At 41.4% G+C, this 14,735-nt stretch overlaps 1 protein-coding gene across 1 annotated transcript in view; it reads left to right on the top strand.

Moving 5' to 3' along the window:
- The window catches only part of LOC124795809, a 91,602-nt gene that overhangs the window by 63,398 nt on the left and 13,469 nt on the right, over positions 1 to 14,735 (top strand). Inside the window, exon 4 of the mRNA XM_047259890.1 lies at positions 13,637 to 13,742. Within this exon, the coding sequence (XP_047115846.1) occupies positions 13,637 to 13,742 (106 nt within the window). The remainder of the gene's footprint in view (positions 1 to 13,636; positions 13,743 to 14,735) is intronic.

Below are 14,735 nucleotides of genomic sequence, written 5' to 3' on the forward strand. Positions count from 1 at the left end.
ATAAAATTAGTAACCACAGGAATTATATAACAGCGGCTACACTGCACAGTTCTTGCCTCTGTGGTTCCTTATCTTTTTGTACGTCATTACGTTAACTATTCTTATGTTGAGGACATATCCATTAGATATTGGTGGAGCATGTTGTGTTCTTTTCTTATATTTATTATGACGTTTTGGATTTTCTATCAGCCAGAAACGCAAATGATTTATGTATTCATTTCATCTGTTCACGCCTTGTAAGCACTTATAAACAGATTATGCTTATATACCTGTTACCAATTCTGTGTTTTATATTTTTTCGCGTACTTGTTCCATTTTGTACTTTTGGTAGGTATCCTTTGCAGGTGATTCACGACCGAAACCGATAGATATTACAGTATAAATGAAAATGACTGATAGCTAAAACGAGTTTTTTCAATTTCTTAATGGCTGTTGAATGTCACCTAACCAAAACATTAATTTGTAGACTTTCGTTTCATGAATTGCAACATTATCTTGTATTTTCTCTTCAGCACTTTTTTATGTGTACGTAAAGTCAGTGTTTCCTTTATTAAAACGTTATGTTATTTTTTCTGTACCTTGTTTGCCAAAATTTATATTTCTTATTAATACTGTTTTTTTTATTCTGTGCGTATGATCTTTTCTATCATTATATATTATGTTCCATGATCGCATCACGATGTCGTAGTCGAGTGGAATAAACACTAAACTAAAATAAGTGGAAATGTATTACACAAAACTGAACACTAGTGCCAACAGTAGCTGCATTTTGCTTTGTAAAGAACATATTGTTTGCATTCCGTCAGTCATGTTTGTCAGATATTTCAATTAGGATCATATTGACATGGGTTTGGGAGTCAGTAACCACACGCCGTTAGTCATGAGTCTTCCTACCAGAAAGCAGCCAGTTTTAGCTCGGTGAACTCTGGATTCGTCGTTTTGGAAGATAGGATAACTATGTTGTGAAAGTTGTTAAGAAGGCAATGCAGAAGCCAATTTCGTCGACGACATATTTTCGGTAGAAAATGTACATCAAAGATTGTCAATTTGACAATTATGTAATCACAGGATTCGATTCTGGAATTAGATGTGATATTTTTGTTTGCCAACTACAAACTATGTGGTTTGGTGTCTGGCTTCTTAGTCATTTTATAGCTATGACATCATACCTTATACCAAACAAATGCAATTACTTAATATTAAAACAGAAACGAGAGTACAGTCGCTATTACCACTTCACTTTGAATTGCATATTTTGTCTTTAAACAATCATTCTGTTGTCTTACCTCGCACTTGACCCCTCAATGCTTTCTGGTCAATTGTCAGCATTTCTTCTCCCTGTTTCAGTCATCCTCTTACCCCAATTAAAAAAAATAAAACATTATCAATCTCCTTTTTGGTCTCTGTTTCTCTTACTGCATTCGAACCTAGTCCTCTCCTGCCATTTTTTCATTGCATTAGTGCCAACTATCAAGCTTGCTATTTTAACATCAGTTACATTTCTACAAGACATTATGCCACCATTAGGACTATAAACCCACTTCACAGATAATTATCAATTTTTTTTAGTGTTTTCATCACCATCACAACACAACAACTAATTCAAGACTTCGGTTGTAAAAATTGTAAGTGGCATTTCGACTGGTTTGAGAAATCGCGCATCAAAGTTTCAGAAAGTTTCCATAAATAAGATATTGCATGCACTTCCGATGTGATTCTTTTATATCCAGATTTTCACATGTCTCCACCGTAACAACAAAATTTAGGAAATGGCTAATTCTACCCACAGTTCTATTCTTACAATTTTCTCGATGGTAATTAACATTGTTTACTTGCAAACCGAGAGCACTTAATATCAGTTACCATTGATTAACCACTGTTTACTTGCAGCGAGAGTTAACGAAACAGTGCTGCAAAACCTCTCCAAAATGTAAATTTAAAAGGCTCTTTTATGGATGGCACTTTTTTATAGTAAACAACGTTGTAGGTGCACATTTTGTGTCAGGTATTCCTGAATATGCGTTGCTTGTCATGTTCACTTACATGCTCGAAACACTTTTTAGAGAATCTACATGGAGGCCCTTGACTTTCGTACAGTAACATCCCTATTGTCCCTGTATGTTCTATATACTTTCCTTCATTTCTCTTTTTCCTTATTTATCCCTGCATACCTCCATCTCTGTCAGCTCCGCTGACCATTTCCATAAACTGTAGCTGCCTGCAGTGTGTCAGGTCTTGGTGCATCTTCCTACAAAAATTCAGAGTCATAAGTTTAACATCGTCCACATATCTCACAATTTCACGCATAAAAGCAAAATACATCCCTCGATAATTTGTACTTTTTTGACACACTCATTCATAAGCCAATATACATAAAGCAAATACTTAATAGGCTATATAAATGCAGTAATAATTTACCTAAACAGGTAAATACATAAATTTTGTTAGTATGGTTTTCGAGGTATGGATACAGCTGTAGAAAAAGCCTTATAAAAACGAATGTGGTGCCTTACTGCAGCACGTCAACAACTTTAAGGATGGCGTTTAACATGCCTGCGATCGCACTGTCATATAAATGTACGTGAACTATGGTAAGCGACGTTACTCAACATTGTTTACTTGCTTAAAAATATGCATATTTACCTCATCTGTAACACGTTTTGATGGGCATTTCCGTTCCGGAACGTGTGCAGGATCCTTATCGAAGTCATATGTACCCACATCATCCTTCGACTTGTACAGCTCGTTCGTGGAAACCATATTTTTGTCAAAACCAATGCAAACGTTACGACTCCATGCAGATATGTATCTTGCACTTATCGCTGTTTATATGGGCACAGCCTGCCAAAGTCGCAACTACTTACAATTTGAACTGGGAGATAGAGATACTATCAGTTGGATTATCATGAAGCTTTCAACCAACTGGACTAAAGCATGTCACTATGTTTTGCATGCAATAACTCAGTTTATCAGAGTGTCGCTCACCATCGCTTACATCCGAGGTCTTCAATTATGTCTTTCACTTACGTAGGGAGAAATGATCATCATAATGAAATAAGAGAAATCAGAGCCCGAACGGAAAGATTTAGGTGTCCTTTTTCCCACGCGCCATTCGAGAGTAGAATGGTAGAGGAGTAGTATGAAAATGGTTCGATGAACCCTCTGCCAGGCACTTAAGTGTGAATTACAGAGTAACCATGTAGATGTAGGTAGATGTAAACCCTGACAGGTGACACGTGCGTCAGCATCCTGTCTGATCACCTACCCTCATTCGTGTCCATTGTGCGTTTAGACGAACTTGGGCAATTGCAGCAGGACAATGCGACACCCCATATGTCCATAATTGCAACAGAGTGGCTCCAGGAACGCCATTCTGAGTTTAAATACTTCCACTGGCCACCAACTCCCAAGACATGAACATTATTGAGCTTATCTGGGACGCCTTGCAACGTGCTGTTCAGAAGAGATTTCTACCTCCTTGTACTCTTACGGATTTACGGACAGCCCTGCAGCATTCATGGTGTCAGTTCCCTCCAACACTACTTTAGACATCAGTTGAGTCCATAGCACGTCGTATTGCGGCACTTCTGCGATCTCGTGGGGGCCCTACACGATATTAGTCAGGTGTACCAATTTCTTTGGCTCTTCAGTGTACGATTATAACTTTGCCAAATTACAATTTTTTTCACTCACATTTTCTGCTGAAAATATGAACGGGGCGAAATTTTGTTATAGCTATTTTTGTGTTAATGTTACTTTTATTTGTCTAGATCGCGAGTATATAAAATGATGTTACCGGTTTTGAACGTGTTATCATTCGTCTTCAGATCACATTCAAAACGTGTAATATCATCTTATAAATTCGCGATCTAAACAAATAAAAATTATATTAAAAATTAAGATCGCTCTCCCTTATTCTTGACCACGTCAAGCCTAACATTCAAATCTCCAGATGTCAGACAGTCAGATCGGTACCAAACGTTGTATGTCGATAGAATATGAACCAAAACACCGATTTAGTTTGTGTTGTGTGCTGACGTCCAGTACAACAGGCGTAAACGGTAATTATAAGTATCACCAGAGCTACAGAGGACAGGAAAAGCGATTTTTGAGAGTGCTTGCAATATTTTTCTCGCTTGTGTGAGGAGGTAGAGCGTTCAAACGCTGTTTACGCTTGAAACTGTTGTATGGGAGAATATTTTCCTGACATGTAAAAGGACTTTTCAGAGTTTGTAGCATTGTTCTTTTCGCAGATTGCTTTAGCTTCGTTAGTTGAGCATTATGTACTTATTATTGACCTTATTATTTTGTTTATTATTAATTATTATTATTTTATTACTTCCACACGTGTGGTGCAGTTATTTTTTGTTCTTTTCTGATTGTGTATGCTGTGAAACTACAAATGTACTCTATAGGTCTACAAGTTTCAAAGAAACGCAACGAAGCAGACAACATTGCTGTAATCTCCAAACAGCCGTTTTACATGCCATATACATCTTGTTCCACATAACACTTTCACCCACAGTACAGTAAAAAAATTGTTGTCATTGGATTTGGATCGAGGACCCTGGGTATGAGGATCTGACGATCTACCATCTTCACCGCTGAAGCAACGTACAGCAGTTACTCACAGTTATACTTTTGCTGTCCTCCGTAGTTCTGTGTTACTTTTAATTAACATTTATGCGCGTTCTGTTACACGACAGCACATAGTACGAACTAAATCGGAGTTTTGGTTGATATTTTATCGGCAAACAACGTCTGGTACCTATCTGAGAGTCTGACATCTGGAGGTTTGGGTGTAAGAGGCAAGGAATTGTACCATAAAATCCGAGTGCTTTCGTGTTCCTTCAACCTGTATAACTGAGTAATCTGGTTTTATCTTTCTTGTGATTTTTACAGAAAGCGTATTCAAAACGAATTGTGGCCTTACATTTCACTAACGCAACAAAGATAATAGGCATGGTGCTCTCAGTCGTTTATCCAGCGCTTCCTCCGAAACTACGAAAGCGGGTAAGTGAATCAATTCCATTTTGTTTGCTCAGCTTCCTGCTTTTAATAAAACTAACTGGTATCGATGCTGTTTCATCAATATTGAAATGTTATGGCCTTGATCTCTCAGCCTAAATGTAAATGTAATATCCCAACGAATAGAATCTTAATTTTCTTAGCCTAAGGTCTGAATACGTGAAAGAAGAACCGTAACAACGTCTGGGATTTCGTGTTACTAAAACCATTCAACTTAAAACATTGATTTAAAATTTCAGAAAGACGATGTGATTACTCACAGAAGTAACGAAATCCGTATATAAGCAATATTCGGTACTGTCAGTAACGTTTATATTAAACTGTGAGACCCCTTCTTCGCCGTTATACATCCCGAAGCACACAACTTACGGAAGATATTTTGTGAGCGAAGTTTTTATCGCGATGTATTGCACAGTCTTGTGTGTACAGATATGTACAAGAGGTGGACAAAAACGTTGAAACACAACACATTACCATGCAAAATACGACATAGGAAACCCGTTGACATTCAAACAGCTTCTAGTCGTCTCGGATTGGATAAATAAGCGTCCTGTACGACTTTTAAAGCAAACGTATACCATTCTTCCTTCAAAACTGTGACAAGTGTAGGTAACAATGATGGAGGTCGATAGCGATCAAGCACCCTTGTCCACAAAGACGACCACAATGGCTCAACAGTACTGAGATCGCCGGCCGGAGTGGCCGAGCGGTTCTAGGCGCTACAGTCTGGAAGCGCGCGACCGCTACGGTCGCAGGTTCGAATCCTGCCACGGGCATGGATGTGTGTGATGTCCTTACGTTTAAGTAGTTCTAAGTTCTAGGGGACTGATGACCATAAATGTTGAGTCCCATAGTGCTCAGAGCCATTTTTGAAGTACTGAGATCTGAAGAGTGTGGTGGCAAGGCGTGCTGCGACAATTCATCCTCGTGCTCGCAAAACCAGTCTTGGACGGTGCGAACTGCTTGAATAATGGCACTGTCGCCCTGGAATATAGCATCAACAATGGGAGACAAACATGGTACCATGATATGGACCTGATCAGCGAAAATGGTCACATAATCTTTGGCAGTAATGTGAACTCGTAGTGGAATCATGGGAGCCATGGACTACCACGACGTGGCTACCCAAATCAGGACCGATTCCCTCCCTCCCCTAAGTTACACTGTTGGGACGTAAACTCAGCTAGAAGTTGGAACCGGTGTGAAATAATATTCATTCGACCATATGAATTTCTTCCAAAGTCCCGGTTTCGCGGCTTCGGCACACGTTTTCCTGTTACGATTATTTGCATAACTGAAGAATGGTTTTAGAATTACAGCTCAACCTGCAACTCCCAGGTTATGGAGCTCCCTTCGTGTTGCTTTGTTTCTCACAGTGTTTGCGAGTGTCACATTCAGTTCTACAGTGACTTTTGCAGCTACCGTCCCACTACTTTAGGTCACAATCTTCTTCAGTGATCGTCTGTCACGCTTACACAATACACAATCTCGTCAGCGTTGTGACTTATCGAATAAAGTTTTTTTCCGCATTTACCTGTACGTGATATAAATCTTCGATACGATGTCACCTGAAATACCAAACAGTTTGACTAAGGCAGCTTTCTACCATTCAGCGACACTACCACCGAAGCGTGTCAAAGACGGTCGAAGCATACTAAAGACGGTCGGAAAAATTCAAAGTCGATTTTCTCGAGAGTTTTTGAGAGTTCTATCGAAATGATTTTGCACAAATATATGTTGTTGCTGTTCTTGTCTTCAGTCCTGAGACTGGTTTGATGCAGCTCTCCATGCTACTCTATCCTGTGCAAGCTTCTTCATCTCCCAGTACTTACTGCAACCTACATCCTTCTGAATCTGCTTAGTGTATTCATCTCTTGGTCTCCCTCAACAATTTTTACCCTCCACGCTGCCCTCCAACGCTAAATTTGTAATCCCTTGATGCCTCAGAACATGTCCTACAAACCGGTCCCTTCTTCTTGCCAAGTTGTGCCATAAGCTCCCCTTCTCCCTAATTCTATTCAATACCTCCTCATTAGTTATGTGATCTACCCATATAATCTTCAGCATTCTTCTGTAGCACCACATTTCGAATGCTTATATTCTCTTCTCGTCCAAACTATTTATCGTCCATGTTTCACTTCCATACATGGCTACACTGCATACGAATACTTTCAGAAACGACTTGCTAATACTTAAATCTATACTCGATGTTAACAAATTTCTCTTCTTCAGAAACGATTTCCTTGCCATTGCCAGTCTACATTTTATATCCTCTCTACTTCGACCATCATCAGTTACTTTGCTCCCCAAATAGCAAAACTCCTTTACTGCTTTAAGTGTCTCATTTCCTAATATAATTCCCTCAGCATCGCCGGACTTAATTCAACTACATTCCATTATCCTCGTTTTGCTTTTGTTGATGTTCGTCTTATATCCTCCCTTCAAGACACCGTCCATTCCGTTCAAATGCTCTTCCAAGTCCTTTGCTGTCTCTGACAGAATTACAATGCCATCGGCGAGCCTCAACGTTTTTATTTCTCCTCCATGGACTTTAAAACCTACTCCGAATTTTTCTTTTGTTTCCTTTACTGCTTGCTCCATATACAGATTGAATAACATTGGGGACCGGCTACAACCCTGTCTCATTCCCTTCCCAACCACTGCTTCCCTTTCATGTCCCTCGACTCTTATAACTGCCTTCTGGTTTCTGTACAAATTGTAAATAGCCTTTCACTCCCTGTATTTTACCCCTGCCACCTTCAGAATTTGAAACAGTATTCCAGTCAACATTGTCAAAAGCTTTCTCTAAGTCTACAAATGCTAGAAATGTAGGTTTGCCTTTCCTTAATCTATTTTCTAAGATAAGTCGTAGGGTCAGTATTGCCTCACGTGTTCCAACATTTCTGTCTCATACATCTTGCTCACCAGATGGTAGAGTTTTGTCAGGACTGGCTCTCCCAAGGCCGTCAGTAGTTCCAATGGAATGTTGTCTACTCCCGGGGCCTTGTTTCGACTTAGGTCTTTCAGTGCTCTGTCAAACTCTTCACGCAGTAACGTATCTCTCATTTCATCTTCATTTACATCCTCTTCCATTTCCATAATATTGTCCTCAAGTACATCGCCCTTGTATAGACCCTCTATATACTCCTTCCACCTTTCTGCTTTCCCTTCTTTGCTTAGAACTGGGTTTCCATCTGAGCTCTTGATATTCATATAAGTAGCTCTCTTTTCTCCAAAGGTCTCTTTAATTTTCCTGTAGGCAGTATCTATCTTACCCCTGGTGAGATAAGCCTCTACATCCTCACATTTGTCCTCTAGCCGTGCCTGATTAGCCATTTTGCACTTCCCGTAGATCTCATTTTTGAGACGTTTGTATTCCTTTTTGCCTGCTTCATTTACTGCGTTTTTATATTTTCTGCTTTCATCAATTAAATTCAATATCTCTTCTGTTACCCAAGGATTTCTACTAGCCCTCGTCTTTTTACCTACTTGATCCTCTGCTGCCTTCACTACTTCATCCCTCAGAGCTACCCATTCTTCTTCTACTGTATTTATTTCCCCTATTCCTGTCAATTGTTCCCTTATGCTCTCCCTGAAACTCTGTACAACCTCTGGTTCAGTCAGTTTATCCAGGTCCCATCTCCTTAAATTCCCACCTTGTTGGAGTTTCTTCAGTTTTAACCTACAGCTCATAACCAACAGATTGTGGTCAGAGTCCACATCTGACCCTGGAAATGTCTTACAATTTAAAACCTGGTTCCTAAATCTCTGTCTTGCCATTATATAATCTATCTGATACCTTCTCCAGGATTCTTCCATGTATACAACCTTCTTTTATGATTCTTGAACCAAGTGTTAGCTATGTTTAAATTATGCTCTGTGCAAAATTCTAACAGACGGCTTCCTCCTTCATTTCTCTCCCCCAATCCATATTCACCCACTATGTTTCCTTCACTCCCTTTTCCTACTCTTGAATTCCAGTCACCCATGACTATTAAATTTTCGTCTCCCTTCACTACCTGAAGAATTTCTTTTATCTCATCATACATTTCATCAATTTCTTCATCATCTGCAGAGCTAGTTGGCATATAAGCTTGTACTACTGTAGTAGGCGTGGGCTTCATGTCTATCTTGGCCACAATAATGCGTTCACTATGTTGTTGGTTGTAGCTTACCCGCACTGCTATTTTTTTATTCATTATTAAACCTACTCCTACATTACCCCTATTTGATTTTGTATTTATAACCCTGTATTCACCTGACAAAAAGTCTTGTTCCTCCTGCCACCGAACTTTACTAATTCCCACTATATCTAACTTCAACCTATCCATTTCCCTTTTTAAATTTTCTAACCTACATGCCCGATTAAGGGATCTGACATTCCATGCTCCGATCCTTAGAACGTCAGTTTTCTTTCTCCTGATAACGACGTCCTCCTGAGTAGTCCCCGCCCGGAGATCCGAATGGGGGATTGTTTTACCTATGGAATATTTTGCCCAAGAGGACGCCATCATCATTTAACCATACTGTAAAGCTGCATGTCCTCGGGAAAAATTACGGTTGTAGTTTCCCCTTGCTTTCAGCCGTTCGCAGTACCAGCACAGCAAGGCCATTTTGGTTAGTGTTGCAAGGCCAGATCAGTCAATCATCCAGACTGTTGCCCTTGCAACTACTGAAGAGGCTGCTGCCCCTCTTCAGGAACCACACGTTTGTCTGGCCTCTCAACAGGTACCCCTCCGTTGTGGTTGCACCTACGGTACGGCCATCTGTATCGCTGAGGCACGCAAGCCTCCCCACCAACGGCGAGGTCCATGGTTCATCAAAACTCCGATTGCCGTGTGGTCAGCTTGTCAGTGGAATCTGCCTGTATGCATAGGCACTCCGCAGCCTGCATTCGGATCACTGATTCTGATTTCTGATTGCTGGGACAGAAACATCGAGACTGGACACCGAATGAATGACAGGCTGGTAGAATCACAACAAAGTCGAGGCAAGAAATCATTTTGGATGAGAGACAGGAAATAAAGGTTGATTGCACGATTGGCGCTTTACATCTTTGATGGTGGTCGGAATCAGTGATACATGAGGTACTACTAGCACATGTAAGAAAACTTTCCTTCAGGCAGGTACCACACTAGTCCAAAATTTCTGCCGTCACATCATTTCCCATGGTCAACTTCGGCTGTGTTTATTAATTACTATTATAATTCTGCTTAGTTATGAGAGTGAATGAAGACGTGAATCTGAAATAATGTTTTATGTGAAGTTTTTATACCATACATTGAAGTAACTGGTCTCATGAGGAATGTTCGAGAACGGCGTGTGTGTTAGTCATTCGTACTGGGGAATTTGCTATAAACTACACTCCTGGAAATTGAAATAAGAACACCGTGAATTCATTGTCCCAGGAAGGGGAAACTTTATTGACACATTCCTGGGGTCAGATACATCACATGATCACACTGACAGAACCACAGGCACATAGACACAGGCAACAGAGCATGCACAATGTCGGCACTAGTACAGTGTATATCCACCTTTCGCAGCAATGCAGGCTGCTATTCTCCCATGGAGACGATCGTACAGATGCTGGATGTAGTCCTGTGGAACGGCTTGCCATGCCATTTCCACCTGGCGCCTCAGTTGGACCAGCGTTCGTGCTGGACGTGCAGACCGCGTGAGACGACGCTTCATCCAGTCCCAAACATGCTCAATGGGGGACAGATTCGGAGATCTTGCTGGCCAGGGTAGTTGACTTACACTTTCTAGAGCACGTTGGGTGGCACGGGATACATGCGGACGTGCATTGTCCTGTTGGAACAGCAAGTTCCCTTGCCGGTCTAGGAATGGTAGAACGATGGGTTCGATGACGGTTTGGATGTACCGTGCACTATTCAGTGTCCCCTCGACGATCACCAGTGGTGTACGGCCAGTGTAGGAGATGGCTCCCCACACCATGATGCCGGGTGTTGGCCCTGTGTGCCTCGGTCGTATGCAGTCCTGATTGTGGCGCTCACCTGCACGGCGCCAAACACGCATACGACCATCATTGGCACCAAGGCAGAAGCGACTCTCATCGCTGAAGACGACACGTCTCCATTCGTCCCTCCATTCACGCCTGTCGCGACACCACTGGAGGCGGGCTGCACGATATTGGGGCGTGAGCGGAAGACGGCCTAACGGTGTGCGGGACCGTAGCCCAGCTTCATGGAGACGGTTGCGAATGGTCCTCGCCGATACCCCAGGAGCAACAGTGTCCTTAATTTGCTGGGAAGTGGCGGTGCGGTCCCCTACGGCACTGCGTAGGATCCTACGGTCTTGGCGTGCATCCGTGCGTCGCTGCGGTCCGGTCCCAGGTCGACGGGCACGTGCACCTTCCGCCGACCACTGGCGACAACATCGATGTACTGTGGAGACATCACGCCCCACGTGTTGAGCAATTCGGCGGTACGTCCACCCGGCCTCCCGCATGCCCACTATACGCCCTCGCTCAAAGTCCGTCAACTGCACATACAGTTCACGTCCACGCTGTCGCGGCATGCTACCAGTGTTAAAGACTGCGATGGAGCTCCGTATGCCACGGCAAACTGGCTGACACTGACGGCGGCGGTGCACAAATGCTGCGCAGCTAGCGCCATTCGACGGCCAACACCGCGGTTCCTGGTGTGTCCGCTGTGCTGTGCGTGTGATCATTGCTTGTACAGCCCTCTCGCAGTGTCCGGAGCAAGTATGGTGGGTCTGACACACCGGTGTCAATGTGTTCTTTTTTCCATTTCCAGGAGTGTATTTCGTTGGTTTACGGTACTGGGGAAATGAGATTATGTTAAAAGGGAGTTACTTTTACATTCCTGGGTTTCATTTATGTTAATTTATTGTTATGATTCAGTAACAAATTTTGATTCGTTCTGTATATATGCGCTGGATTGAACGGGTTTGATGCTTCACTCCGGTTCGCTGCTATGTTTATCTGGCAATCAGAAATTAGCATATTGGCGCGTATTTTGGAAACTGGAACCTTCTTTTGTGTAAAGAGATGAGTAGAGTTGGGGCTTGGATCTCATAGCGATCAGACCTGTTGATGGGAACTCCGATGAAAATCATTAATATTGTGATATTTCGATACCCAAATGTTTGGAAGGTACCGTAAAGTGTGGAAGAGAGTTCGATTTAATGCTCGATGTAAAATTCAGAACTTGTGGTAACGTTTTAAATAACTAAATTCCGCGTGGCGTGTTGCTTACTCGCGAACGCGAACATTTTGTTATGTGACACTGATTACAGTAATATTTGAGCGAGCTATTCTAAAATAAATAATCCGTTTGTAAACTTGTGATGAAAGATACTTAATAATTACCATAAACTGGCTACAGTTATTAATGTTGTGGACTTTTCAGACTTTGTACAGAGTACGGCTTGATAGAAATTGGTTTATGGAAGATTACAGTAACAGAGTGAAATTTTACGCTCATAAATACTTTCATTTAATTACTATTAACCTTCCACCGACAAAACAATTTGCAGAGCGACTTTTGATTATTACGTATACAGTTGTTTCTTCGATTTTCCGTCTGAGAACTGCGTTTCAGTAACTTCAAGGATGCATGCGTTTGAGAAAAGATTCGCCACAAGGTGGGTGGAACGTTGTACGCAGCAATTTCCTGTTAAAGGGTAGACTACGGTACACGTTGGTAGATGACCTTGAAACCATCAGTAAATCTTATATCTTCCAGGTCACATATGCCGTCATCGGATCAAAATCGACGTCTTCTTTCCGAGTGTACTAATTTTTTTCCGGCAGTGTATTTAACTTCAGACAGCTGTATTTAATGCTTCCGCTTTAATTTTATTGGTTATCGAAGCTACGGGCTCCATGCAGAGACACATAATGCTCTAATCTACGAATATCGCATCCCCAAGTTTACCATCTGAACATTTGTTCTCTCGTTCATCCTTCAACACGTATGAAAATACCTTGCCTCTCGAATGCTCTATTCTTACAGACATGAGTGTATACAGGGTGTACCCAAATTTACTTTACAGACTATGAGGGCTCGTTTCTTACTACAAAACAAGGAAAAAAAATCTCTGTAAACATGTGCTCTGAAACACATACTTTAAGAGCTATGCCGACCGGCGTGGCCGCTTGGTTCTAGGCGCGTCAGTCTGGAACGGTGCACCACTACGGTCGCAGGTTCGAATCCTGCCTCGGACATGGAGGTGTGTGATGTCCTTAGGTTAGTTAAGTTTAAGTAGTTCTAAGTTCTAGGAGACTGATGACCTTAGATGTTAAGTCACATAGTGCTCAGAGCCATTTTTTTTTTTAACAGCTATGAGCACTTGATCTTCTTCACTACTGTGAAACAAATCTCTTCTGTTGAACAAGTGCTCATAGCTCTTAAGGTGTGCATTTTAGAGTCATGTTTCCTGCACACTTTTTTTCTTGTTTTAGTGTAAGGAACGAGTCCTCAATGTCTATAAAGGTAATTTGGTTACGCACGGTATTACATTCTAGTGTTTAAGATCTTGAAATATGTTGAGAAAATTATTGAAGTAACTTTTTATTGTTCCTTTGATTCTTCCTTTCTCTTATTAAATTGTTTACTTACAGGTGCATATCCACCTTCCTGGGTCGGAGACGCTATTCGAGCATGTGCCCAAATCTTGCCTGCCTAATGAGATGGGTGGCACAGCTGGCCCTGCTCAAGAAATGATGGGTGAGTCGTCTAAAATCAGCCTAACGTCGTAAATTGGAATATAGAACAATACTTTAACATGATGTTCACATGACCTAACTTGTATTGCGCAATAACCAAATAGCATCACAGAACTACATATCAACGAATAGCAACAAGTCAGATATATACCTCCGAAGAATAAACAATTAGTTTCTCACTCGTAGAAGTATCTCATTCCGCAACACATGGTCTGAAATTATGCTATGGAAGTTACTGGTTGACTGGTGGTTAAAGATGAACACTGTAGCTTGTAGGTCTATGTTGCATATTCCAAGATTACGCAAGGTTCATGGGTACATATAACTGAAACACATTCATACGTCTTTGGATGAACTGTGTTATCTGTGAATACATCTGTAAATATATGTTTGGAATAACAGTGTTATCTGTGAATACAAGATATAAACAATATTCCTAAGGTACGAAAATATGACATTCGTTCCGAAAAGAATATCGTACATTATATACTGGTTTCAATGAGCAACACGCCTACATCACTGCGGCGTAGAACAATTATAACTGTGATAGAACGCAACCATCTGTCTACTCTTACTATAAAGCGGGTCTATGTGCCATACATAAACATGATACACTAAATTACGAAAGTTCATCATTAATAAATTACGTGTTGTAACCAATATGTTGTAGACGATATATAATACACAAAATATAGGATTTTAAATCCACAGTTCATATAATTATGGGATTTCATAAATATGGAAGAGGGGCGGTGGGGTTGGTCGGGTATAAAGCGTGTGAGTATGGTGGGGAAGAGGGGAGGGGGAGTTGTTAATGAGATAAACGTACAGCTTACACAAGGGGAGAATGGGAGATGTTGGGCAGAGGGGAGGGAATAATGACGTAGAATCAGGGATGAAATGTGTGGGGAAGATACCTCGTAAGTGGTGGGAAAGACGTCAATGAAATGGAACCTAACGACTGGGGGAGGTGCATGAAGGAGGGGGGGGGGGA

This window comes from Schistocerca piceifrons, chromosome 4, assembly GCF_021461385.2.
Source record: "Schistocerca piceifrons isolate TAMUIC-IGC-003096 chromosome 4, iqSchPice1.1, whole genome shotgun sequence".
Classification (NCBI taxonomy): Eukaryota; Metazoa; Arthropoda; class Insecta; order Orthoptera; family Acrididae; genus Schistocerca; species Schistocerca piceifrons.